This window comes from Prunus dulcis, chromosome 2 (assembly GCF_902201215.1).
Source record: "Prunus dulcis chromosome 2, ALMONDv2, whole genome shotgun sequence".
Lineage (NCBI taxonomy): Eukaryota > Viridiplantae > Streptophyta > Magnoliopsida > Rosales > Rosaceae > Prunus > Prunus dulcis.
The window spans coordinates 21,124,231-21,148,236 of NC_047651.1; the positions used below are offsets into that span (position 1 = coordinate 21,124,231).

General features: G+C 35.7%; 5 protein-coding genes across 7 annotated transcripts; 1 reads left to right on the forward strand and 4 right to left on the reverse strand.

The window, feature by feature from the left end:
- Window positions 1–33: 33 nt before the first annotated feature.
- LOC117617640 (dirigent protein 25-like) lies at window positions 34–693 on the reverse strand. The gene has a single exon (XM_034347097.1). It carries the CDS (start codon window positions 676–678, stop codon window positions 34–36), a length of 645 nt encoding a protein of 214 aa, XP_034202988.1. The 5' UTR covers window positions 679–693.
- A 788-nt stretch (window positions 694–1,481) lies between these two features.
- On the reverse strand, window positions 1,482–4,664 carry LOC117619253. Its single transcript, XM_034349163.1, has 4 exons — window positions 4,581–4,664; window positions 2,823–4,459; window positions 2,388–2,565; window positions 1,482–2,257 (listed from the first exon to the last, which is right to left on the reverse strand). Exons 2-4 carry the CDS (start codon window positions 4,383–4,385, stop codon window positions 1,653–1,655), a joined length of 2,346 nt encoding a protein of 781 aa, XP_034205054.1. The 5' UTR covers window positions 4,386–4,459; window positions 4,581–4,664; the 3' UTR covers window positions 1,482–1,652.
- Window positions 4,665–8,430: 3,766 nt separating this feature from the next.
- On the forward strand, window positions 8,431–10,758 carry LOC117619943 (glutathione S-transferase DHAR2-like). 3 transcript variants are annotated; one of them, XM_034350018.1, is made up of 6 exons: window positions 8,431–8,601; window positions 8,704–8,794; window positions 8,939–9,082; window positions 9,431–9,548; window positions 9,654–9,794; window positions 10,520–10,758. In XM_034350018.1, the coding sequence occupies exons 1-6, from the start codon at window positions 8,544–8,546 to the stop codon at window positions 10,604–10,606; spliced, it is 639 nt and encodes a 212-aa protein (XP_034205909.1). In that variant the 5' UTR covers window positions 8,431–8,543; the 3' UTR covers window positions 10,607–10,758. The 3 variants fall into 3 exon arrangements, with proteins under 3 accessions (XP_034205909.1, XP_034205910.1, XP_034205911.1); XM_034350019.1 differs by having other exon boundaries at window positions 8,444–8,601; window positions 9,431–9,542; window positions 10,520–10,755; XM_034350020.1 differs by lacking the exon at window positions 10,520–10,758 and adding an exon at window positions 9,957–10,433 and having other exon boundaries at window positions 8,448–8,601.
- A 3,564-nt stretch (window positions 10,759–14,322) lies between these two features.
- LOC117619575 lies at window positions 14,323–17,045 on the reverse strand. Its single transcript, XM_034349565.1, has 3 exons — window positions 16,783–17,045; window positions 16,499–16,604; window positions 14,323–14,718 (listed from the first exon to the last, which is right to left on the reverse strand). Exons 1-3 carry the CDS (start codon window positions 16,816–16,818, stop codon window positions 14,576–14,578), a joined length of 285 nt encoding a protein of 94 aa, XP_034205456.1. The 5' UTR covers window positions 16,819–17,045; the 3' UTR covers window positions 14,323–14,575.
- Window positions 17,046–20,326: 3,281 nt separating this feature from the next.
- LOC117618361 lies at window positions 20,327–20,967 on the reverse strand. Its single transcript, XM_034347946.1, has 3 exons — window positions 20,898–20,967; window positions 20,605–20,710; window positions 20,327–20,463 (listed from the first exon to the last, which is right to left on the reverse strand). The coding sequence occupies exons 1-3, from the start codon at window positions 20,928–20,930 to the stop codon at window positions 20,327–20,329; spliced, it is 276 nt and encodes a 91-aa protein (XP_034203837.1). The 5' UTR covers window positions 20,931–20,967.
- Window positions 20,968–24,006: the final 3,039 nt, after the last annotated feature.

Genomic DNA, 24,006 nt, shown 5'->3' on the forward strand with positions numbered 1-24,006 from the left:
AAAGACAAATGTTCTCTCAATCAATCACAGTAATTAGTAAGTGAGATGAACTGTGAATTGCAGCAGAGTCTCTGCACCATCAGTTTGCCGATTGGAAGCAGGGAAGGTCTTGACCATGGCAAAACCTTTGGCATTCACATACTTGCCAGTGCCACCCATGATGGCCAAATGAGACTCCGATGCAGCCGTCCGATGAACCCCAAAGAAGCTCAGGCTATCGGCGTAGCTCCCGCTTTCGAACATTGCCGTGAAGCCCATAGTCTGGCTGGTACCATCTTCAGAGCTCACCACATAGAAACCTTGTGCCTTCCCAACCAAACCAGAGCTAAGCTCATGCCCTTCAGTCAGCTCATCGTCAAACACACTCATGGTGCCAAACATGAGATTTTGGAGCACGGAGCCTGGCTGGAGCTGTCCACCGTTTATCGGGAAATTTCCGCCATTGATCCCGTTGTTTTGTGCCACATTTGATGTTGTTCCACTTAGCCCTGTGAGAAAAGGGATGTTGTTGTTGTTTATAAGACCATTGTTGTTGTTGTTCTGGGGTACCCCGTTGTTGAAAGGTAGGACTGCCCCATTGGGTTTGGCAAATGGCAGTTGGCCATTGGCTGCAGGGCTGTTGACTATCCCGGTCATGGCTCGAGCCGTGGGGTTCGATCCTCCGAGGATGTCGTGCATAAAGAAGATTAAGGTATGTTGATCAGCAACATTAGCATTGATGATAGGTGTCTCGTCTGTATTGGATGCCACTGGAGGGACTATAGGAACTGGTAGCTGCTCCTCCTCGAGAGTTCGTGCTGATGTGGCAGAGAAAATGGTGAGTGTGAGAAAGAGTAGGTAGGCTGTGACACAGAAAATTTTGTGAGCTTCCATTTGATTAAGAGAGGGGACTAAAATATGGGAGTTGAAATATTTTGTTCTTTCTGTTTTGGGTTATGGATTAAGGGTGTTGTGCTTGTGTGGATGTATGTATAGATTGAGATTTTGAAAGGAGTTGGTCAGATGGAGTTGGTGTTAATCTTTCCTGTTTAGTGTTTTGGTTTAGGCGCCTAAAGTTTGACTCTAAGAAGTAAAGACCCTAAAGTGAAGAGGAATGGTTTAGATATGGACAGAGGTTTAGGTCACCTAAGAAAGATCCTTGCTTTCACAAGGCTTGGAATCTTTGATATACCCTAGCAATTAGCTTTAAAAGAAGATTTCTAGTTTTTCCTTTTTTCTTTTTCTTCCAAACTTAATCACAAGGCAGCTAGTTCTATAATTTCTATTTTACAAGCTCCGTTTGAGATTTGGTGGGATATAAACTAGGAAGTGTAGAAGTTGTTTAGCTAAAAAAAAGCTGGTGTTGAATGATTTAAACATAAGCATAGACAGATCCATAATGGAATGCCTTCTATCTGGACAATGCTTGACACCAAATCTGTTGAGCAAGTAACCAGTTTTCGCTTAACTAGAGACAACTGCAAAGTACTGAATTAGAGAGAGAAGCTCAAATTGCACCACATCTTAATTTCACTCATGTATGAAAAATTTGAGTCTATACATATATCCTTTTCAAACCCTTTCACTTGATCAACACTGTTGCTACATATACATAAATATCTTTGTCTAACTTGTACACAAAATTATTCTACCAAAAAAATAATCACTAGTGTTTAAGAACTCTCCGAGCTAACAAACTCCGTTACAAGCTCATCAAACAAGAATCTCTCTATTTCTGTACCAATACTATCAATATCATCTCCTAAGTCTAACTCCATTTCGCTTCCTAGTACCTTTTCTGCCAAGACATTTGTTGTTTCCTTCTCTTTGCTAACAAGCAACATCCACAAATCTTCCTCTATCATATCCTGACCAGCCCTGGATCTAATCCTTCTTGATACAGGCTTTGTCCATGCGGGAACACCCATACATGGCTGGAGAATCTCCATTAGCCCTGCATCTATACGGTCAAACAATAGCCTCCTGTCTGACCTTTTCCATGCCATTTGATTACAAAACTTCTTCTCCAGGGTCTCAAAGACAGAAAGGCTTACTGGCCATTCCGGAGAGTGCCAGGTACCAAAGTCCATGGTTGAGTGCCTATCATATAAACCTATCTCTGATAACACATCAACAAGGTAGGAAAAGTCTCTACTTTCTTCAACTCTGAACAGTCTCATTAAATCTTCATTTTCTCTGTAATTGCTTGCAGATCCTTCATTAGTATCATCATCACTTGACACAACTCCAGATCCTTCCGAGTATGTATCGGAGTTCTCTGATTTCAAAAATGCGAGTTGCATATACAAGTTTAGTACGGAAATATATTGCAAATCAAATCATCTTCAAAAGCATGAACAAATAAAATTAAGTTGATATTTTAGATATAGATCTTCTAGTCAACTCACCACTGATGTCAACATTGAGCTCTCCCAGGTATTCTGGTGTAGGTGACCTCTCTCCTCTAAATGGTGGTTCCAGAACTGAAACTGGACTAGGCTGATAAGCCTCCTCCAAGCTCACCATACAATCCGGCTGTGTGGTGGAGCAGTGCAAAAGAAAAGAACTTTGTTTGTAGGATGTTTCCTGCAATTTTACAATAGTTTAGAAGAAAGTGTCACAGGACAGTACTGATATCATGAAAAACCAAGCAACGAGTAATTTATTTTTCTTAAAGATATGGATTATCACGGTAAACTGATACAATAAACAAACCATATAGAAAAAGCTTTGACCAAATAAAGAATACGGAAGGGGAATTGGGAGGGTAGAACTATCACCACTGTGCAGCCCAGCAATATGGACAAAGGACTACCTATATTCTAAAGAAAGAAACACCAAACCTGTTGAATTGAAGTATCAGTGACGTGACAGAAAGAATCATCGTTTTTGTCTACAGAGATGCAGGCTCTGGCTCCAGATTGCCACTTCTCAGAATTTCTTGAAGCATTTTCTACTGCGTGATTGCCTTTTGATTCCAGGCCAGGAAAAGATTGGAATTTCTTACAGATGGATCTCAACTTTATAGGTCTAAAACCATCATTCTGGTTGAATCTGTACTCCCTTGACTTATGCTGCCCCAATTTAATAGACCCTTTCCTAATGAGATTCCACTCATTGCAAAGAGTTTCATATTTATCTTGCTGTGTTCTAAACTTACTAAGGTCTAGGTTTTTAATGTCACGCGTAACAAGCTTTCTTTTTGGGTGAAAATGCCTACCAAGCTTGTAATCCAATTTTCTTGGCCCTGTTTTGTGGCCAGGCATGGAAAGCAAATTCCCAAGGGTAGTGCCTCTGCCAGCCATTCCTACTTCTTCACACTCTTTAGTCATCTTCCCTTGTTCTGAAAGCTGCTTCCTGGCTTCCTTGGCTACATATGACTCATCTGAATAAGAAAAGGACTGCTCTCTCAAGGAAGGAGGCCTCGTCAATTCAGATTCCACTACAATGGAGTTGCAACCTCTGGATCCTAACCATGACACCTTTGTATCAATGTTGGTTTTGTTGCACCCAGTATCTATGCCAAGCTTCCCCTTTATTTCCCTGGAAGCTTTAGACCTCAAGCTTATTGGTTCCATGTCATATGCCAAGTTCTTCCTTTTTTTCACTGGAACATGTACTTTCCCACTACCAAGACTAGAAAACTCCGTGCACTTGCTATCACTGGAATGAGAAACATCAAGGGAACTCAAAGAAGGGAAACATCTTGCAGAATTCTCAGCCTTTCCGTGCTTCGGTTTCAAAACAACAATTCTAGTAAGGGGAGAGCATCCTTCTTTGTTTAACTCCAATTGAGATCTTGAAAACTTACGTAAATTATAAAGACCAGTTTCTCCAAGGGATTCTGCACCAATTCCACTCTCAAGTTTTTGAAGTAGAGTAACATTTGGCTGCTCATGTTTCCTCCCTGATTTCCTAACATTTCCAGTGCCCGAAGTAAATGATGACTTTGAGACTGTTGTGTTCCCAAATAGTGAGTTAGAAGGGGAAACTTGCAGATTATCCAAATGCTTGTTAAACAAAGAATTGCCCCCTGGGAGACATTTCGGGAAATGATCATCCTCATAATCCATCATTTCTGGTGATACTTGGAATTCGTTCTGCATTGTAAATTCCATCTTTGCTTCTGAGAAACCTGTGTATGTTTTTCCCTTTTGAACTGACAGGTTATCAAGCTTATCTGCTTTTAAAGTCTCTACTACTTCAAAAACATCTTTAAATTCTTTCCAGTCTACCTTCAACCTGAACGAATGACGCTTCTCTCTGACACCAATGGAAGCAACTTTGTGTAGGTAATTATCAGACAGCACTCTTCTTTGTTTTTGGACATGTGGCTGAGGGGGAGATTCATCTTCAAGACCCATTAAATTTGCTATAACACTCGGTGTACCTGGTGCAGATTCCATTTCTGTCAAGGATTCTTTGATCTATACAGGCACTACTGTGTGCACTTTACTTTCTAGTAAATGCAAGAATGTATCTGCACAAAATCAGAGAATGCTTGCTTGGTGAAGAAGGGAAAAGAATATAACACAAATATCCCAAGGATTTATTTATTTTTGAAATCCGTACAAGAATAAAGCAAAATAAGAGTTGCTTACTGTATCTTACACTGCAGTCCTGCTGCAGCTATGACAAATAGCAAATGGTAAAAATGGGAGGATTTCCAGCTTTCTGGACCTCCCTGTTGCCTGCAAATGATTCTACAATACTTCAATGAATATGCAATAGGATTGTAAACATAAACAAAAACCAAATCAAATAAATAAACCAAATTACAAAGCGTTAACACCACAAAGAAAAACACTTTGATGAGAGGAAAAAAAGGCTATTTTTCTCTTTTCCAGATAATACCTTTCCAATCATTTTGAAAACAAAAAAGAAAAGGGCACATCTTATAAAACCCAAAAACAACAAAAAGAAAAAAGATTCAGTGATCCCCATTTGAGACGTCCAAACATCTATACGATTATTAAACGAATTTCTTGAGACCTAGTAGATACAGAACAATAAAGTTTGAAGCAGAGACCAAATTATTAACACTTCTTTTGGTATGCAATCATCGGAACAATAAAGAAACAAGCTTAAGTAAATTAAGTAAATGGAACACAACATCATCATTGCAATTTTGGACCTGTAAACTTCAAAACGCACACTGCCATAATATGATATGATCATAGCAACTACAACAACAACAACAACCTCAACTTTGAAACAAAAGACAAAACTAAATCATTTAGATTCCACCATCACAAAGCAATAAGCATCAGTACGAAAATCCATTGAAAACAAAACCATCTTTGACAAAACCACACGCAATATCAAAACCCAACAGAAATTATGAATCTTTATCTCTCTGTTAATAAAACCCATGAATAAGAAAAACCCCATAAAATCAAAACCCATGAATTAATATGAGGCTCAAAGGCTTACCTTTCTAATATTGGTCAGGTACGCATAATTTAATTCCTCCACCAAAAGCAACAATCTTGATAGAACTCGCTTCATTTTTAGATTATAATTTAATGAAGTAATAACTTCAGCAGCCACATTCTGGGTTTTCGATTATAAATCAACCAAGAAAATGACACGACGGTATATCCGCAAATCTGGGTCAACAAAATAATTTTTTAAAAACAAAGTCAAAAGTGTAGCAAATTTTGCATTTTTGGGCACGGAAATGGTTGAAGCATCAAATCTGGGAAATGGGTTTTGGATTTAATCCTTGGATCAACAAATGAAAAGAAGAATCAGAGTCTTGGGCTCTGAAGAAAACGAGAAATGATTGGGACTCTGGAAGAAAACAGAGAGGCAAAGGTGGCGTTGTTTGGCTTTGGCTTTGGCTTTCGTGGGGGGTGGGGATCCTTTTTTCGTATTTGTTATTATTTAATTGTCGCGCTTGCGTAACTCCCGCCACAAGGATATGGTTTTTTATGAGGATTTGATGAGAGCTTTCAAACTTTTACTAAGAGCAGGCATGGAGGATCTGTGATTGTGTGGGTTGATTTTGTCGCAAAATAGGGGGTGGAAATAGAGGAAATATTTGTACATATATTCGGTAAGTCCAATGCATATGATTGCCTGGGAAATTTGGTTTTGAGGTTTGACTTTTATAGGGTCTAGGGCCTATGCCGTCAGGTGCTCCTGGGTTTTTGGAGATTGGGGAAAAAGTGGGTTGGGTTTTTTACTGGGTAGCTATAAGGCTTGGGCCTGCTAGATTGTGGAACAAAATTTGGCCCCAACTAAGCCAATCTTAAAATAAAAATTGACATGGGCTTGACCAGCTGTAGGTCAAAGTATAATGCACGTCAACTATATTATCTATCTCTATATATTAAGCAAAAGACAGAGAATGATGAAATATTCAAAATACCAGAAAATATTTTTAGTTAATACAAACATTAAGAATTAAAATTATTAATTAAATGAGTATAATATGGTAAATTCACATTTTTTCGTATTAGAAAAATTAAAATTAAAAGAAAAATCAAATAATGAATTCTATTTTTATGGAACAGAACTACCCATTATCTTTTTTAATTCTAAATAAATTTAAATTTTTTTTAAAAAAAAGCCTCTCGCAAGCGCTGAAGCGCGTGCGGAGAAGCTAGTACTTTGAATGTACAATTTTAGGTCAACCATGTGCAAGAATTCTATAGTGAGAGCCTTGCATGATACTTTAGCATGGACACTGTTAGGTCAATTGCATGATAAAGTAAGGTTACCTTGTGCTTAGATTTAGAAGATGACATTTAAGGGGTGGATAAGATACATATTTATAAATGATGAGTTACATGTATGGGAGGAATTTTAAAAAGAAAAATTATTGAGAAGAAGTATAGTCGAATTTTTACCGTGAGTATAGAGTAAATCCTCATATATATTCGAGGAATTATTCAGTTGTTAAAGCGTTCAACGTGGCTTTCGAGGTCATTTATCATTTTAAAGAAATACTTGTGTGAAACATAGATAACATTATTTTTTTTTATCCTCAATCAATTAAGACATGACGCATGTGACAATTTATGATTGATTGAAAATAACAAAATAGTGTATTTCTAATTCACACAAGTTTTTTTTTTTTTTTTTTTCCCATTCTCCCATATGGACAAAAGTATCCATTGAACATTAAAACGTGAGTGAGTGGTGGCCCCAAATTCTTTGAAAAAGGAATGACAATATGATAGTAGGCAATATCATAATCATATCATATAAAAAGTTGGTTCCTTGAGAGTGAGCATTCGTATATGCTTTATCAAAAGTAATAAATCAGGAAGATTTAGTCACTTCCATATATGACTTTTTAAATAATATTGGGCAGAAATATGTGGTAGAAATTGGATCGATTAGAAATGCAAACAAATGATTCTATAAAATATGTTGACAAGTAAATAATCCAAAGGCTGGCTTGGATGGACCATCCATTACGTATGTTGCTCAACATTATTGTACTTAAGCTATTGCTATTATTAGATATTCTCACATAGAGCAAAAAAAGCTTATACTTCAAAGATTAGGACAACATGCAAAAAAATCCCATGTCATTTAAATCTGTCATTTTTCTAATTTTCATATAATATTCATAAAGTGGAAATAATTTTTTTTAATTTCTTTTAATTTACTGGTTTAAATAACCCTTTGTTTGGATAAGAGAAAATAACTCGGAATTTAACTAAATGTCAGGAATTTAAGAGGAGAAATTGACAATTTCTTTGTTTGACAACTTAAGCACATAATTTATTAAATGACGCGCAAAAAAAATCATGAAAATTGGGGCGTCATTTCGCAATTTTCATAGTGCCATTTACAAAATTTGACATACATAAATTCAAATATTGAAATCTTCAATTGCCAGAAATTGAAATGATAAAAATCTAAATTCCGTCATTTTAGAATTCTATGTAATTTTTAATTCCTTCATCCAAACCAAACGGAGGATAAAAGTTTAAAAAAAAAATTACATTGGGAGAATATTGTTATGTATTTGGTTAGAAATTAAATTTCATCTAGAAATCTTTAATAAAAAAAGGACATTCGGGTGACTGGAAAAAAAAAAGGTGAGTGAAACGAGGGCCACCTTATGAATGTAGCCAATGTTCATACCATGTTCATAAAAAAGAAAAAACCATTTTTACGTTTTCTTTTTTTGCTGCAAATTTATGTTAATATAATTTGCTTTCGAGGTTCCCTTAAAAAAAAAAAAAATTTGCTTTCGAGGAGGTTCCGCAATCTGTGGTTGACTGCTTGACACATAATCGACTGCTTGAAAAACTGCTTTTAATGGACAAATCGAATGTCGTTGCCAATCTAAAGGTTGCGGGTGAAGAATTCATTTCTTAATTAATGTTAATTTAGCCAATCACATTTCTTAAATAATTTGCCTTGAAAATATTAGAAGTCCTTTTTCTTTATTTACAAGTGAAAAAAAGAAGTTTGATCTCAATAGTCAAAACCGACCAATGCGTTAATAAATACTCACAACTGCCTCACCTCTTCCAGAACATAGCCCATTTAGCTTTCATTTTGCGTATATTCTACTCTCTCACTCTCCTCTGCTTATCACAATGGCTCTTGAGATTGCTGTCAAGGCTGCCGTTGGTGCCCCTGATGTTCTTGGCGACTGTGAGCTCACATTTCTCCTACCTATTTTTCTTCGATTTTCTTTCTGGGTTTTGATTCAGTTTTGTTAATTCGGCAAATTTTTGTTTTTGGGTTGATTGATAGGCCCTTTCTGCCAAAGGGTTCTTCTAACGTTGGAGGAGAAGAAAGTACCTTACAAGTTTCACCTCATCAGTTTCAGCGACAAACCCAAATGGTATTTTTCTATGTTCTAAATTTTTAAGCCAATAACCGCATGCACGCAGCGATTCAAATGTTTGATTTTGATTTTAATGGCTTGTGATGTGTTGTTTTGAGGGTTTGAGCAAATGGGTTTGTGGTTGATGTTGATGCTTTGTAGGTTTACCGAAGTGAATCCAGAGGGAAAGGTGCCTGTGGTGAAGTTCGATGACAAATGGGTGGCTGATTCTGATGTGATTGTTGGGATTATTGAGGAAAAATACCCTGAACCTTCTCTCAAAACTCCTCCTGAATTTGCTTCTGTGTACGATCTCTCTCTCTCTCTCTCTCTCTCTCTCTCTCTCTCTCTCAAACACATTTGGAACATTTGGAACATACTTGTTCTTCTCATGGATATTGTTATTTATTTGCAACTGTAGCCTCTTTTATCCTGTTGTATTACTTTGATTTAATTGATGTGTTTTGCCCTGAAAACGCCTGAGCAGTAACCTTTTAAGTGATTTATCTTTAATTTTCTTTCTTTTCGGTTGTCAAAAAGCAAACTAACGTTTATTGACATGTCCTGTTGGGTTGTTACGGTTTTCTTGACTGGAATTTGTGAAGGTCCCTTTGTTTCTGAATATTTTTGTACTTTTTTTATGTGAATTTTCAGGGGATCAAAGATATTTGGTTCATTCGTGACATTTGTGAAGAGCAAGGATCCCAGTGATGGGTCAGAACAGGCTTTGGTTAATGAGCTGAAGGCATTGGATGAGCATCTTAAGGCGCATGTATGTGTGTTTATATAAAGAAAAAACACTCTTTTTCTGTCTATAAAAGTTGTGTTCTTTGTATTTGCTTCGGAATATGCCGTAATATGTTTTGAATGAAAACAGGGTCCATATATTGCCGGGGAGAAGATCACTGCCGCAGATCTAAGCTTGGCACCAAAACTGTTCCATCTCAAGGTGGCCCTTGGCCATTTCAAGAAGTGGACTGTTCCTGAAGACTTGACCAGTTACCATAAGTACACTGAGGTATGCGGTTCTCATGCATGATTTTGCCTACTTGGAGCAGTATATTTTGTGTGTTTCAGTAAATAGTTGTTTGGCACGTATGTTTTATAAGTGGGAGATAATTTTGCCTCAGTAAGTTGAAGCTCCTTTAGATTATTGACTACATGATTGTTCATCTTTTAGCTATGTGATCATTGCTTGCCAGCCTAATCATTGCAATAAGATGTGGTTCCTGCTTAGTGAGGTTTGGTGGTTAATCAAATTGTCCAGAAACTGTGCTTCTGAAGTCAGGCACCATGAGATTAGACGCAGTGCTAATCTCTTCTCCCTTCAGCACACCACCTGTGTGTGAGAAGTCTGCAATTTTGGGAAAGTTTGTGAAAGTTTGTTCACTGGCATGCGTCTGAGTCTGTGGTTGTGCATTTTGATGCATTGCATAATTCTCAGTGCAATGCTATTTTCTGTAAGAATCATAACTGACATTCCTCGTAAGGGCTTGCCTTTGACCGGCATTGGTGGTATGGTACAAGATCAATCGAATTTTATTTTGGTGGATGTACAATAAAATTTGTATATGAACCTTTCAAGTACTCACACAGAATATCAATATTAAGTGCATTTAGTCTGTTGTCCAAATAGTGGAGATGGAAATCTCTCTCTCTCTCTCTCTCTCTCTCTCTCTCTCTCTCTGCATGTACAATGTGCACTTTTGATTTTCTAATTATAATCTATGTTTCCTATTGCAGCTGCTCTTCTCAAAGGAATCTTTTGTGAAGACCAAAACTGAAGAGAAATATGTGATTGCCGGCTGGGAGTCGAAGGTCAATCCATGAAATAGTTATAGATTATGAGGTCTTGTCAAGTTTAGCTATGTAATGGGTGAGACGTATGCACGTCAGATGTGGATTCTTAAGTTGACTTGGGTTATTCCAATGTGAAATAAAATAAATGTATTAATCTAAATCTATTATTAGCTTTGGTATCTGCTATTACGTGGTAACGGCAATGCACAGTATGCTGATTATGTTCCGTCATTTTCATCTTTTAATTCTTCTCAAGGGAGTTGCAAGATCCTTTGTGGTAAAACGCACCCCCGTTAGGTGCAATATTAAGCATTGAAATACAGTAATTATTGTGGTAAAACGCGGTTATGGATGCTTAAACATGAAGTTAGTTGAAATTTCATCCCAAAATCAATTGGAAATGAGGGAAGTATTCCAATACCTTAGGACCCTTGTAAGGTTTTCTGACTTTTCAACGTGGAATATTTTTACATTTACATTCTCATACGCCCCCGCATGTGTGGTGAATTTTCAAACCCAACATGTAGAGACGTGTAGCACGTGTGGCCGTTGGGCTTTCACACGAGGCAAACCCACTATGATACCATGAAGAGTTTAGGTTCCATCCCAACCTCTGAAATCAAAGAGAGACAGGTTAAAGGGTTGTTTAAGCCTAAAGGCTCTGTTTTGGTTGGGGACTTTCAAAATATGGAATGGTTTACAATCAAGCAATCAAGCTCAATCCCCCAGCTACTTTTATATCTAAATCTGTCACCCATTTATTGACAATTTGACATGATTTGCCAAAACCTAGTCCCAAAAGATTTGGCCTATGAATTCAGGATCAAAGCCCCTACCTTCCTTCCTTCTCTTTAAGACTGAACTCCTCCCATACTTGAACCTCATCAAGCATGTTATTCACTTCTTCTTGGTGTAAAGAGAAGAAAACGTACTTTTATCGCAGGGATTTTGTATTTTTTTAAAACATGACTGTTAAAAATCATGTGGATTTCACGTTAAAAATCATCTGGAAAAACCAGAAAAGTTGATCCCACACTCATTTCTTCTCTCCCCTACTCCCTCGTTTCAAAATGTTGATTAAAGATTGAGCAATACCCTAGTGAGCTTGAAGGCCCTGGACCCCTAAGGTTTAGATGGGTTTAGGTTTGCCCTAAAAACAACTAATATCACCAGCCCACATAATGATTTTGTGCTGTTTTAGACTTTTTTCTCAAATTGAGCCCTAATGTTATGTTTTTTTTCTTCGGAATTGAGCCCAAACTAGAACTGAGCTTTTTTCTTGCATGGCTTTTTACCTTCAACGTGAAACAAAAAACATCTTTCACTCTTACAAATATTAGTCCCACTCCAATTGGCATGAGAAAATTGTAACACTTTTATTTTATGAAAAAACAAAAACAAAACGAAATTACAAAAATGACTGGACGTACGATGATGACATAGCCAAGCACAGATGTTACTTTTTTAACCACAGACAACGCAAAAACCAACCAGTTAGTCGAGGGTATCATAATTTCATAAACCAACGACCATGATTTGTTCTTATTCTTCTGAAACCACATGTGCAGTCGAGATCTTTTCCCAAAAATAAGATTGTAAGAAAAAAACATACAAACAAAGAGACAGAGAAACAAACAAAGAGATGAAAAAAAACAAAGAGAGAAAAGAAAAAGGTATATGATTAGGACGACACCACAACGCATGCAGTGGTCACATTATATTTATTAGGGTAAATTGCGAAAATGGTCCTCAAACTTGTATGCGATTTATATTTTGGTCCATAAATTAAATTATTAGTCCAAATAATACATAAACTCTATGTTAATCGCCCATTTGATCCAACCGTTACATTCTGTCAATATTACTGTTAAATATGAGGGCAAATTGGTCATTTCGTACATTAAAATAAAAAAATAATAAAAAATAAAATAAAAACTCAGTAATTGGAATAGGGGAGAAGAAATCGAAGGGAGGGGGTTTGGGTCTCATGATTTTTTCCTCTCTTTTTCTTCAATTATTTTCTAATTTTGTATTTATTTTAACCCTATTTTATTTGTTAATTATGAAAAGTCGTATTTACCCCTAAAATTTGGTTACATTTAACAGAAAATGTAACGGTGGATCAAATGAGCGATTAAAATAGAGTTTATGTACCATTTGGACTAATAATTTAATTTAGGGACCAAAATGTAAATCGCATACAAGTTTGAGGACCATTTTCACAATTTATCCTATTTATTATCATAAATAAGCTCTTTCTTTTCAAAATAACATAAATATATAATGCCATTGCGATCATACACAATACAACAAGACAAGCCACAATCACAATTCAAATCACTTTCGTCGACACATGAATTTTCTAGGACATAGTTGTTTGCCCACCTGCCACTAGGCGACTAATTAAGTTCAGAAAAAGAGCTTCGCACAGTACCTCTCTGGCTATAGTATTTACCACAATTAATGTAATTTCACTTGTTTATTTATACTAAATATAGTAAAATTAACACATGTTTATATAGACTAAATAGTAGTAGATTTCCTTTTAATACAAGCGATAATCTAAATTACGAGAGAAGGGAGTTTCTTACATGGAAGTTCGAACCCGACACTACTGATCTGCAACTCAAAGCCCTTTCTCACTGGCTAGACCTCGTTACCTAAATAGTAATAGAATTAAACGTACGTACATGGGATGGTGGGTTTATATTAACCCAACATTTAATAAGTCATATCCAAAAATGTTAAAGCTTCTGAAAGTGCTTGTCAGAAATTTTAAACTTGCTTGGTATAAAAGCGTTTTTAGCAAAAGCGAGCGCTTTTATGAGTAGAAATGTTTGTTCTAAATAGACCTTTAATCAGGGGAGGCTTTGAGCACATGCGGGCAAGGCAGCCGCCTATGGCCTTCAAATTGAAAGGGCCCCCAATTTGTATTAACCTCTATATATACATATGCATATTACTTTAAAAAAAATTGTACTATATTAATAATATGTTAGACCCAAGTATTGTTAAAAAAGCCCAATTATTCATTGTAAAACTAAAACGGAGAAATTTAATAAATGGCTCATTATTATTTCAACTTATAGCTTTAAGTCAATTAACTTGGTGGAATGACAAAATTTAATTTAAAAAAAGTTAACCTAGTTGAATAAGGTAAGAAATAAAATACAAGGATGATCTATTTAAGAGTTTCTATAGCAGAGCATTTATCAGTTGAGTTGAGATTTCGACAAAAGAAAAAAAAAAAGCAATGGAAGAAAGATTGAATGGCTTAGCTATGTTATCCATTGAAAAAGACATGGTAGAAAATTTTGATTATGTAAAGTTAATTGATATGTTTGCATCCAAAAATGCAAGATTGGTGATATTTAAGTGATGTTTTGATGCATTTTATAAGTTGTTATGTGAATTACATATTGTTTATTTCTTTTTTAGGTTAGAATTGTGACTTTAAGTTCACGTAATTTTAAAAAAAATTATAAGAAAAAAACCACATAAATATATACAAAGGGTAGAAAGGTCAAATTTTGGTGGTTTTTTTGCCCAGGACCTCCAAAAAATTAGGACCGCCACTGCCCTTAATCACTTAAAAAATAAAAAATAAAAAATTACATAGCTTCTCCTCTCAATTTCTAAAGAAGAATAAGTGATATAGATCATGTATAGCGACGTCATGATAAGGTAATTCAGATTCTCTATTATATTTTTGATTCTATTCTTTATTATAGAATGAGTGAATTGGCAAATTAAAACTTTTATTTGAAAAAAGAGACCACGAAATATAACATATAGCTAGAGTCCATGCTCTTTCGTATTATTCATTTTCATATAATACCATAAACATAAAAGTTAAATATGTATGTGCATGGGACCGGATAATAAGACGATGATCTATCGATCTTATTGCCTATTGTAGTTTGGCTGCATATATATCTGAAGCTACCAACCAGAAGCCAAGGCAAGATCGCTTTCGATCCATGGCATGGCATGTTATAACTAGTCGTCGGAATCTTTGGAATCCGATATCATCTTTTGGATCAATTGGCTTGTCTCTTCCTCTGACATTCGATCTCCTTTGTTTTGAGACTGTGCATACGCCTCGAAGAACTCCTTGTTCACTTTCTCCAGTTCATTCCAAACTACACCAAAATCATTCATATCATGATCTACGTTTAAGTTGATACATATATATATACATATAGGAGGCGGATCTGTGACACTACGTTTTTACACAAGTTTTGACACAAATTTTAAACTATTAGATTTAAACACTATTAATGGCTGAGATTAAGTCTAACAACTAATTTATTATTATCCTTCTAATAATTATATTTATTCGAATTATTAATATTTTAATCTAATAATTATGAATTGCACAGTACCCCAAATTCTACATCTCCTTTCCTCCATGCCTAGCGTTGGTAATTTCCATAGCCTCGATGTGCTAAAAATCACCATTTGCCCCCCTTTCATACCCACATTGAAACAAAGCAATGCATATTGAGTTTGAGAAAATACCCAAGCGGACATGGGATTGTTAGGATCAGAAAACACTTCTCTCCACTCAAAACCAGAACGAATTTGGGGGACTTCCATGGGAGGGCAGGGTAATCATGCTCTTTGTTTCTTGAAATTTCATTAGGGATGATCACAATGAATCTCAATCAATTGCTTTTCCGCTTTATCAGTAATCTTAATTTTATTTCAATATGTAATAAGTTAGCAACTAATTGAGTGAGTGAATCAGCAACCCTGGCTCCTTTTTTTTATTTTTGTTAACTGGACATTCTTCATGATATTAAAATCTAGAAATTTTGGCAAAGAAACCTGCAAAATATAATGTTGGAGAAAGAGGGATGGAGAGACCAGAGAGACTCGCAAAAAGAAACCCGCAACGATGGCTCCAATTAATACGCCTTTCAAAGCAATCATGCATCTATTTGGCGGTGTGGTTACTGATTTGACTCCTTATGAGGATGAAATTTATGGTCCCAACTGATCTCAATTTAGACGATTTGATTAGGGTTCTAAATAGACTGGATGCTATTGTTGAGTGCTGAGTGCTCACCCTAACGAGCACAGGTAGAAAGGCAAAGAAAGTTGGAGAGTTATGGATAGTGTACGATTGGTAATTATTATGTTATAATACAATAAACAATGTTGAATAAAAGTATTATTAGAAAGATAATAATAAATTAGTTGTGAGATTTAATCTCAGCCATTAATAGTGTTTAAATCTAATGGTTAAAAATTGGTGTTAAAACTTGTGTAAAAAATATAGTGCCACGGATCCGCCCCATATATATATATATATATATATATATATATATATATATATATAAACCATTTAGTTTGGCACAAGTTTGGATCATATAGAGTAGAGGCTGCTTTTTTGAAGATTCTTGAAGGCCATAATATCTAGGCTCAATCGTATTTTCAATCAAACTGATTTCCATGACAGAAGGTGTTCGAACCTAGTACCTCGGGTGTGAATTGCAAACAGCCCCCCACTGAGTTTAATTTAGATCAGCGCAAAGGGTTACTTGGGTTATTAAAGTTGAACTAGAATTAATATTCATTGTTTGCCATAAACTGCATAATGTTTTGCAGCTTTGTGTACGTGATTTACAGAACAAATTTTGAGTCACGGGAGATTATCAACCTCTATAACCATCACAGCCTCCTTAAGAACTTGTTTGGTGCATAGCTTAATTATGTTTGCTTGCATGCATGTTATGATACAGAAAATTAAGGGGAGAGAGAGAGAGAGAGAGAGAGAGAGAGAGAGAGAGAGAGAGAGAAAAGAGTGGCGGAAACACCTGTTTCTTCCATATTTTGGACCTTAGTTCCATGGAACAATATACTAGCTACTGCTGAAACATGGAAGAAGAGAGAGAGATATATATAGAGCGAACTAACCGGTGGAGGTGATGACAGGCTCGATGTTTGCATGCTTAGACAGAGCTTCCATGCACTCTTCTTTACTCATGTGGTAGATCAGGCACTTCTCTATCAGGTGCTGCACCTATATTTGTAATGAATTAGGGCACCCATCACCCCATGTCAGAATTAACACCAATAACAGAAATTGAAACATAAACATGTATATACATACAAATCAAGAGATTAATGAATATGGAATTAACCAAATCAACAAAATGAGCACTGTACATATGTATATAGTTTTATGATATCTCAGTTACCATGTGTATATATGAGGATGATGAAGAATCTCCCATGATCTTCTTAATAAGTTGGCTACAACTCTAAATATTTTACATACACAAATATAAAAAGACTGGGGAGGGAGATAAGAGAGTATAATATGATTGGGACTAAGTGAGAGGGAGTTGCTATAGCAGCTACTGCAGTGTTTAATATAAGATACACAAAGGCAAAGCAGGCCTGAGAGATCACAGGGAGCTGAGAGTCATATATATAACATATGATTGGGGAGATATATAGATCAACAGATCCAATAGCAATAAGGATAGATGGATGTAGAATTTAGAAACACACACAAAAAACAGTGCTTAAAAGAAAAGGGCGAACGGGGGCCAGCAGTAGTGGGTTGGGGAATTGGAGAGTCCCACGTGGGAGATGGATTATAATTGGTGGAGAGGGGATTAGAGGAGATTTGTAAATGACCATTTCCTTGTCTTGTAACCAGTGGCATTAGGGCAGCCCCTTCCCCACGTGATAAGTGGGTCCCATCCCAAGTCAAATCCCTACAAACAGGACAAACCCACAAAGGAACCTCAAGCAAGGTATCTCAAAAACATACAAAAATAGAATTCATGTTCTTACAGTGATCAAATATGCAGTGCAGGAGGGTGTAAGTGTCTTGTGAATGTGATTGTATAGTAGCTATCTAGTGTTCCAATTCTCTCATGCTTTCCTCTGTTTGCTATGGTACAAAATTTGCCCACAACCATTACATGTCATATGGTGATTGGTGATTCGTGATTGAGCACCACAATAATATCAACCTGCTGCCAAGATATATCTGCCAAATTAAACAAGCCAATGTTCGTTTTTCTTTTTAAAATCAACATAATTAAATGACGAATTCGAATTCAAAATCTCTTTTAATATTTAAATAGAAAAAAATAGCTAGAGCAATATTTCAAACTTTTGGCAGATATATCTTGGCAGCAGGTTGATATTATTGTGGACCGAAATTCTGTGGGATCACTAAAACTGTTTTAGAATCTTAACTATTTGGGGGCTGCTTTCTCTTTTCTAATTTAACCATGTACATCTTCTGGTTCAATATATCATTTATGCTAATTGCTCAAATATATATGTATCGCATCAAACGGCTCCTAAGAGCATCTCCACCGCAGGGACTTTAGCCAGGGCAAGAGGCCTATTCCCTCGGTTTTGGACCTCCAGCGCAGCACATGCAGCTCGGGCAAGACCTGGATACCACCAGCCCGGGCAAGCCCAAGGGCAGATTTTGCCTGGGCTTTAGCCTGAGGCGCTGATGTCACGCTGACGTCAGCGAGTCAAAAAAAAATTGAAAAAAATGAAAAAATAAATAAATTTTTTTTAAAAAAAATGCCCTTACCCTAGCCTTTTGGGATGGAATCAAAAAAGGCAAGGCTGCTACTATTTATATGAATAGTGGCAGCCCTTGCTTGCCCTTGTCCTTGCCTTAGCTCTTATGGGTGGAGATGCTCTAAAGGAATTGTTTTTGGGTTGAAACCTCAACTTTCTTTATGGTATCAGAGTGAATTGTTCACGTGTGAAAACTCAATGACCATACGTGCTCCACGTCACTTAATATGTGTTGTTCACGTGTTATACTTGAAAATTCGCCACACACATTAAAAAGTTGAGAAATCTAACAATGACTTATAAGAAGTTGAATTGCTCCCTCTATTGCCAATTGATTTTGAATAGACCTCAACTTCCTTGACAGTGTAACATTTACAATATGCATGAATTATTGTGAATGGGGATCTTTCATCCAATAATGGAGCCAAGAAGCAATATATGGGTAGTACACTGCCGGATTCTTTGGGCTGCAGTAAGTTCCTCCTTTCTTGCAGATGGGACAAATGTATCATCATATCTATCTTAGAAATTAATTGTTCGAGTGTCTTTTTATTTTTTTATTTTAGTGGAAATAACACATAACAAAGGCCCTACCCCCCTGACTAAATTATTTAGATAACTATTTACCGTCAACCTTATCACTGCCTTCCATCTACAAGGAATTGTACGCACATTGGTGATCATACAACATCTGGATATCCATTATGCACCACTAAAGTCTAAGCCCTATATCACTGGATTTATCCTTATCTCTTTTATGCACCATTGAAGACACACATTGTGCATGCATCATAATGCTACCTGCGACTGCCACACAAAAAAAATATCAGCAGCTAGTCCTATTATAGGATGGTATATAATTGCAATTACGGCAACAATGGAAAATAGTTGTAAAGACTCGTTTTTCTTTACAAATAAACAGTTTGACACACATACATCAACTTTTTCTTTTGTATTTTTATCTTAATAAATCAATTATATGCAATTGTGTTCGACTGTGATTGACGAGAAATGACTTTGTTACGGAGAACCAAAACGTACACACCCCCCTCAAAGGTGGGCTAAGCCCAAACCAACATAAAACAACTACAATTAGGTTCTGCTACAGACGTGGTTAATTGAATCCCATTAAATTTGCACCCTGAAATTGCCCAAATTTGGTGGTTTGCCTAAAAACGGCCCGTGTATTTATTTCCGGGACAATTTTTAATTTTGTTTTGTATCCATATTCCCAAGGCAGTTAAACCCCAAAATGAACTACCCTTTTGTTCTGCTCACAATCTCTGCATCTCTGCATAGACTTTAATTTCTATGAATTATTTTGATCTGTTTCTCACAGATTTGATGGCCTAAGCATTGTAAACTTGCAAAGATTGCCTCCTTCCTTTGCTTCTGAAGGGGTTGGGCCTAGCAAGAACTGAGAATCGAACTATTGATGGTTTTTGGTAGGCTGCTGGGCCATAAAGAGCTAAAAAAATTCATAGCTTGAAGAACTTATATGTGTAACTGTCAATCAAGGATGCCATTTAAAAAGAAGTCTAGAAGAAGAAATTAACATCAAAATGTTGTTGGTTTGTGATAATTTAAAATAATTAATAGAAAAATATATCACACACCGACACCTTTTAATCCATCTTATTTACAAACAGAATATTGGGCACCCATCTCCATGACTATATATTATAATCTGCTATATATATTTGGAACTTTATCTCGTAGCTGGTGCTATCACCGTGACATGCAAATTCGGTAGAGATTTAATGGGTAGGGATTACACTACTGTTATTCTTATTAGTAGTTATGATATGCACTATGCAGGGGGAGGGCCACACCGTGAAACTTGAGGTGTCGGCAAGTGTTGTATAAATTGTCATTGTGTGTGCCTTGCTTTGTCTTGCAACAGTGATGTGTCATGCTCATGTGTGTGTATATATTTATAGATTATATAATTAATATGTATTATTAATGTTAATTATGAATCGGAATTTATTTTAAATCAAGCAAATAACATGGGGATCCTAGGATCATCCTACGTTGGAATTTATATATTCAGTACTCTTATTTGCTTTTTTCTCTTTTTTCATGATAATATAGAAAGAAAAAGACATGATAAAATGGATGGAAACTGGCTGGCAAGAACAACGATGCAGTAATTTGTCCCTATACCACTTCTTTAATTCATCAGAATTAATGCTTGGAGGACTCCTGTATCGTGCTTCGGATCAGTTGGCTTGTCTCTTCCTCAGACATTGCATCTTGTTTGTTTGTTGATTGTGCATAAGCCTCGAAGAATTCCTTGTTCTCTTTAGCTAACTCATTCCATACTGCACCAAAATCACTCCAGATCATGACTAAGCTACTGTTCTAAATTCGAAGTAACATTAATATTATCATATAGATAGATATGAACCTGCGCTCGAACAGCAAAGGGCTTTAAGAAGAGAGAGTTGAAGAGAAGAACTAACCAGTGGAGGTAATGACAGGTTTGATGTTTGCATCTTTAGATAGGGCTTCCATGCACTCCTCTTTAGTCATGTGGAAGATCAGGCACGTTTCTATCAGGTGGTGCACCTATTTCAGGTTGGTCACCAAAATCACACACATTCATTATTAAGCATAAACATCATAAAAAAAATAAAAACAAAAACATAAATGAACATAAATTACATATATATCTCGATCCATCAAGAAAATGATGAATATTATGTAACTAACCAAACAATAATAAGAGACTCGAGTTCTTTGGTATCTCAGTTACCAAGTGTATGTATGTTGCAGAAGAATCTGCCATTATCTCTCTGTAGATGTGTAACTTTAGAAACAGAAGAAGACTGCAGGGATTGGGGAGTGAGAGAGAGTTAATATATAGACCTTGACAAATATGCGCACACACACACACAACAAAAAAAAAAAACTTTCGTGTACTTAAGAATTAATTAACAGTGTCACATCATATAATATAACGAGCTAATAATTAAAAGTTCTATTTGACTTTAATTTCCGTGTTAAAATAGGGCAAGTGGGAGAGATGAGTCCACATGGGGCGATAGATGATAGTTGGTTGAGACCAAGGTCTTAAATATCTGGAATTTTGGAAATATAGAAATATCAACAAAAATATCGGGAAAGTATCGATATCAATAAAAATTATATCAAAATGACAGAAATTGTGATAAAAATATGAAAACTTTTAATGAAACTTTAGAAGATGTTCATTTAGTCAATTATCTACTAATTTGACAAAAACCAAAAAATTAAAGCAAAATGTATTGCATAGTGAGTTTGAGTCATTTAAGTTGAGTATACTGACACTATAACTTAAAAAATGTGTAATATATATATATATATATATATATATATATATATAGCCAGAAGGGCTTAAAAGTGAAACATTCAAAAGCCTTTGCACTTGACTAATAAAATTACTTAAACCGAAGCCATTTATTAAATAGGGATAAAATGGTACGATCACAATTTTATTTATATTAAAATAAATAAATTATAGTGACTAAATAAATAAAATTAAAGAAATTAAATAGAAAAGAAAGAAAATAATATTAGAAATTTAAGTAATTAATAAGGATATGAAATAGTAACTAATTGATTAATCCAACTCTTTAATTTCGGCAAGATTTTAAGAAGGCAATAAATGCCATCTATTTAGCATAGAGAAATACAAGTGCACCTTTACCATAGTGGATAAGGCGCTACCAGGAGAATGGCGTGGAGGTTCGAATCACCTACACAATATGCGCGAGTAATCAATAATGTTATGATACATGTGATAAGAGATTTTAGGATCAGATAAGAGATTTACAAATGACCATATAATAGTATTTCAATCTTGCCCATGTTATCAAAATAAGGTATAGTTCCTTCTCCACAGTAATGAGTAATGAGTGGGAGGGCCCACTAGAATTAAGAAATTCTTGTACGCAGCTTAACACGTGTGTTATTTTCATTTGAGACTATTTAATTTAATTTTTATACAAGCGATATTGAAGAGTGTGGAAATCGAACCTAAGATCTCCAATGCAGAGATCAAAACGTAGTGTAACAATGTAACATTACTTACAAAAGCGTAGTGTAAAGTATAATTAGAAACGTTCAAATTATTCCCCCATTGACATGAACTTTTTAATACTCAGTGATTAATTGCCACTATATAAGATTCATAGTTGGCTCAAAAGAAAGCAAATAATAACTGCTACATGCCACTGCGTTCTATTGCGCTCAATTGACGGTGTACATTTTGTCCAGCTACAATCTTCTTTTGGTTCAAATATGATTTCGAATATACGGAGAGCAGTTGGCTCAGTCTTATTTTGGGTACGTATATGCAACAAGGGCCAATAATTGAGCTAAAAAATAATTGATGCTACACGCTTTGTCCGACTTTGTGTACCTTTCTCATGCATTTTGTATTTTAAACTCTAGTCCCCTCTTTCAAAGAATCCTCCTAAAACCGTTTTTATTTTGAGGGGGAGGAAGCCACTATTCTTCCTTTTTCTCTTATTCTCTCATTTTCAGAGATAAAAGATTTTTCCTATTTATTTTCATTTTGTTATGATTTTCTTCCAACCATCACAGGCTGCTACGTCTCGGCTTCGGATCTCCACATGCGTTTCAACGTCGGATCTCCACCACCATCTTTTTTTAGGTTTCTTTATGTTGGGAATAAGTCACAGAAGCTCTTTGGGTTCTCTATGTAATTTTCACATCTCCTTTTGTGAGAGCTTTTCACCTCTTCTTTATGAGAACTTTTCATCTCTTATTTGTGAGAGCTTTTCATCTCTCCTATGTGAGAATTTTATTTGCATTGTTATGACTTGATTTTTTCAAGCTTTATCTCTTTTTTTATTATTCTAAATTTGTAATTTTAGTTGAGATGACTATGCCAGAGTTTTTTTGATTCTGCCCGATCGTTAGTGGATGCGCATCAAATTATCTTAATTTTGATGTTAGACCGCTTCGTTATTATAATAGTCTTTTGTGGCTAGTTTGTATTAGCCCTTTGTGACTAATGACTTTTTTAGCTGAATTATAAATCCAATCTTAAAATTTATATAAAATAAATAAATTGAGCCAAAAAGTATCTTGCTCATTTGGGCTGAAGTCCTCTTGTAGAAGGGACAAAATATATCGTCATAGGCTAGCTATGTTGGTCAGGCTTAGGAGGGTAATTCTATAACCATAATCATCAGACATTAATTTGCACCCTTCACTCAGTTCAAGTTTTCCTTTTCATAAATTAAATTAATTTCGAAAATTTTAAATTTTCGCTTATATTAAAAAAAAAACAAAGAACTAATATTTCGTGTCATGCTTGATTAAACTTGATAATGATTTGAATGAACTAGTTAAAGTGACAAAAATGTCCACATAATTAGAGAAAATGGTCCCTTCCCAAAGAGTATGATGAGAAGAATGGTTGATGGAGGCTAGCTGGCGTCAACAGTATTGTCAACCAGAGTTTGCACTAGATTCACTCTTCTATCAATTCTCAAATAAATTGCCTTCCCTTTTCTTGTTAAATAATTAACTAATATATATATATATATATAGAGACTACAGATAAAAAAACAAAATTGTGGGTTTCCAGTTGTGTGACGGTCATTCTCTTGATTTGAATTCTAATCCGTCCATCCACGTGGATTTAAGTAGGCTTAGCTACCATCCATCCATTGCTTAAAAGGTCTGGATTTGAAGTTGAGAGTTTTCGCTTTTTGTAAGACATTTGGGGCTCGTTTGGTACACAAGACTGTCTTGGCATGGACTATGCTTAGGGACTAGCTTGGTTTGGTCTAAGTTGGATAACACTTATCCTGCGTTTGGTGTATGCTTGGACTAGGACTCGAATTTTTTTT

Coding starts and splice junctions, on each gene's coding strand:
- LOC117617640 (XM_034347097.1), bottom strand. CDS start 678: ATGCACGACATCCTCGGAGGATCGAACCCCACGGCTCGAGCCATGACC.
- LOC117619253 (XM_034349163.1), bottom strand. CDS start 4,385: ATGGAATCTGCACCAGGTACACCGAGTGTTATAGCAAATTTAATGGGT. Junction 2,566..2,822: donor CTGATACTTCAATTCAACAG/GTTTGGTGTTTC, acceptor GTAAAATTGCAG/GAAACATCCTACAAACAAAG. Junction 2,258..2,387: donor GCTCAATGTTGACATCAGTG/GTGAGTTGACTA, acceptor TTTTGAAATCAG/AGAACTCCGATACATACTCG.
- LOC117619943 (XM_034350018.1), top strand. CDS start 8,544: ATGGCTCTTGAGATTGCTGTCAAGGCTGCCGTTGGTGCCCCTGATGTT. Junction 9,083..9,430: donor CCTCCTGAATTTGCTTCTGT/GTACGATCTCTC, acceptor GTGAATTTTCAG/GGGATCAAAGATATTTGGTT. Junction 9,795..10,519: donor GTTACCATAAGTACACTGAG/GTATGCGGTTCT, acceptor TTCCTATTGCAG/CTGCTCTTCTCAAAGGAATC.
- LOC117619575 (XM_034349565.1), bottom strand. CDS start 16,818: ATGGGAGATTCTTCATCATCCTCATATATACACATG. Junction 16,605..16,782: donor CATCCTCATATATACACATG/GTAACTGAGATA, acceptor TTACAAATATAG/GTGCAGCACCTGATAGAGAA. Junction 14,719..16,498: donor GCCTGTCATCACCTCCACCG/GTTAGTTCGCTC, acceptor ATTTTGGTGTAG/TTTGGAATGAACTGGAGAAA.
- LOC117618361 (XM_034347946.1), bottom strand. CDS start 20,930: ATGGCAGATTCTTCTGCAACATACATACACTTG. Junction 20,711..20,897: donor CTGCAACATACATACACTTG/GTAACTGAGATA, acceptor AACCTGAAATAG/GTGCACCACCTGATAGAAAC. Junction 20,464..20,604: donor ACCTGTCATTACCTCCACTG/GTTAGTTCTTCT, acceptor ATTTTGGTGCAG/TATGGAATGAGTTAGCTAAA.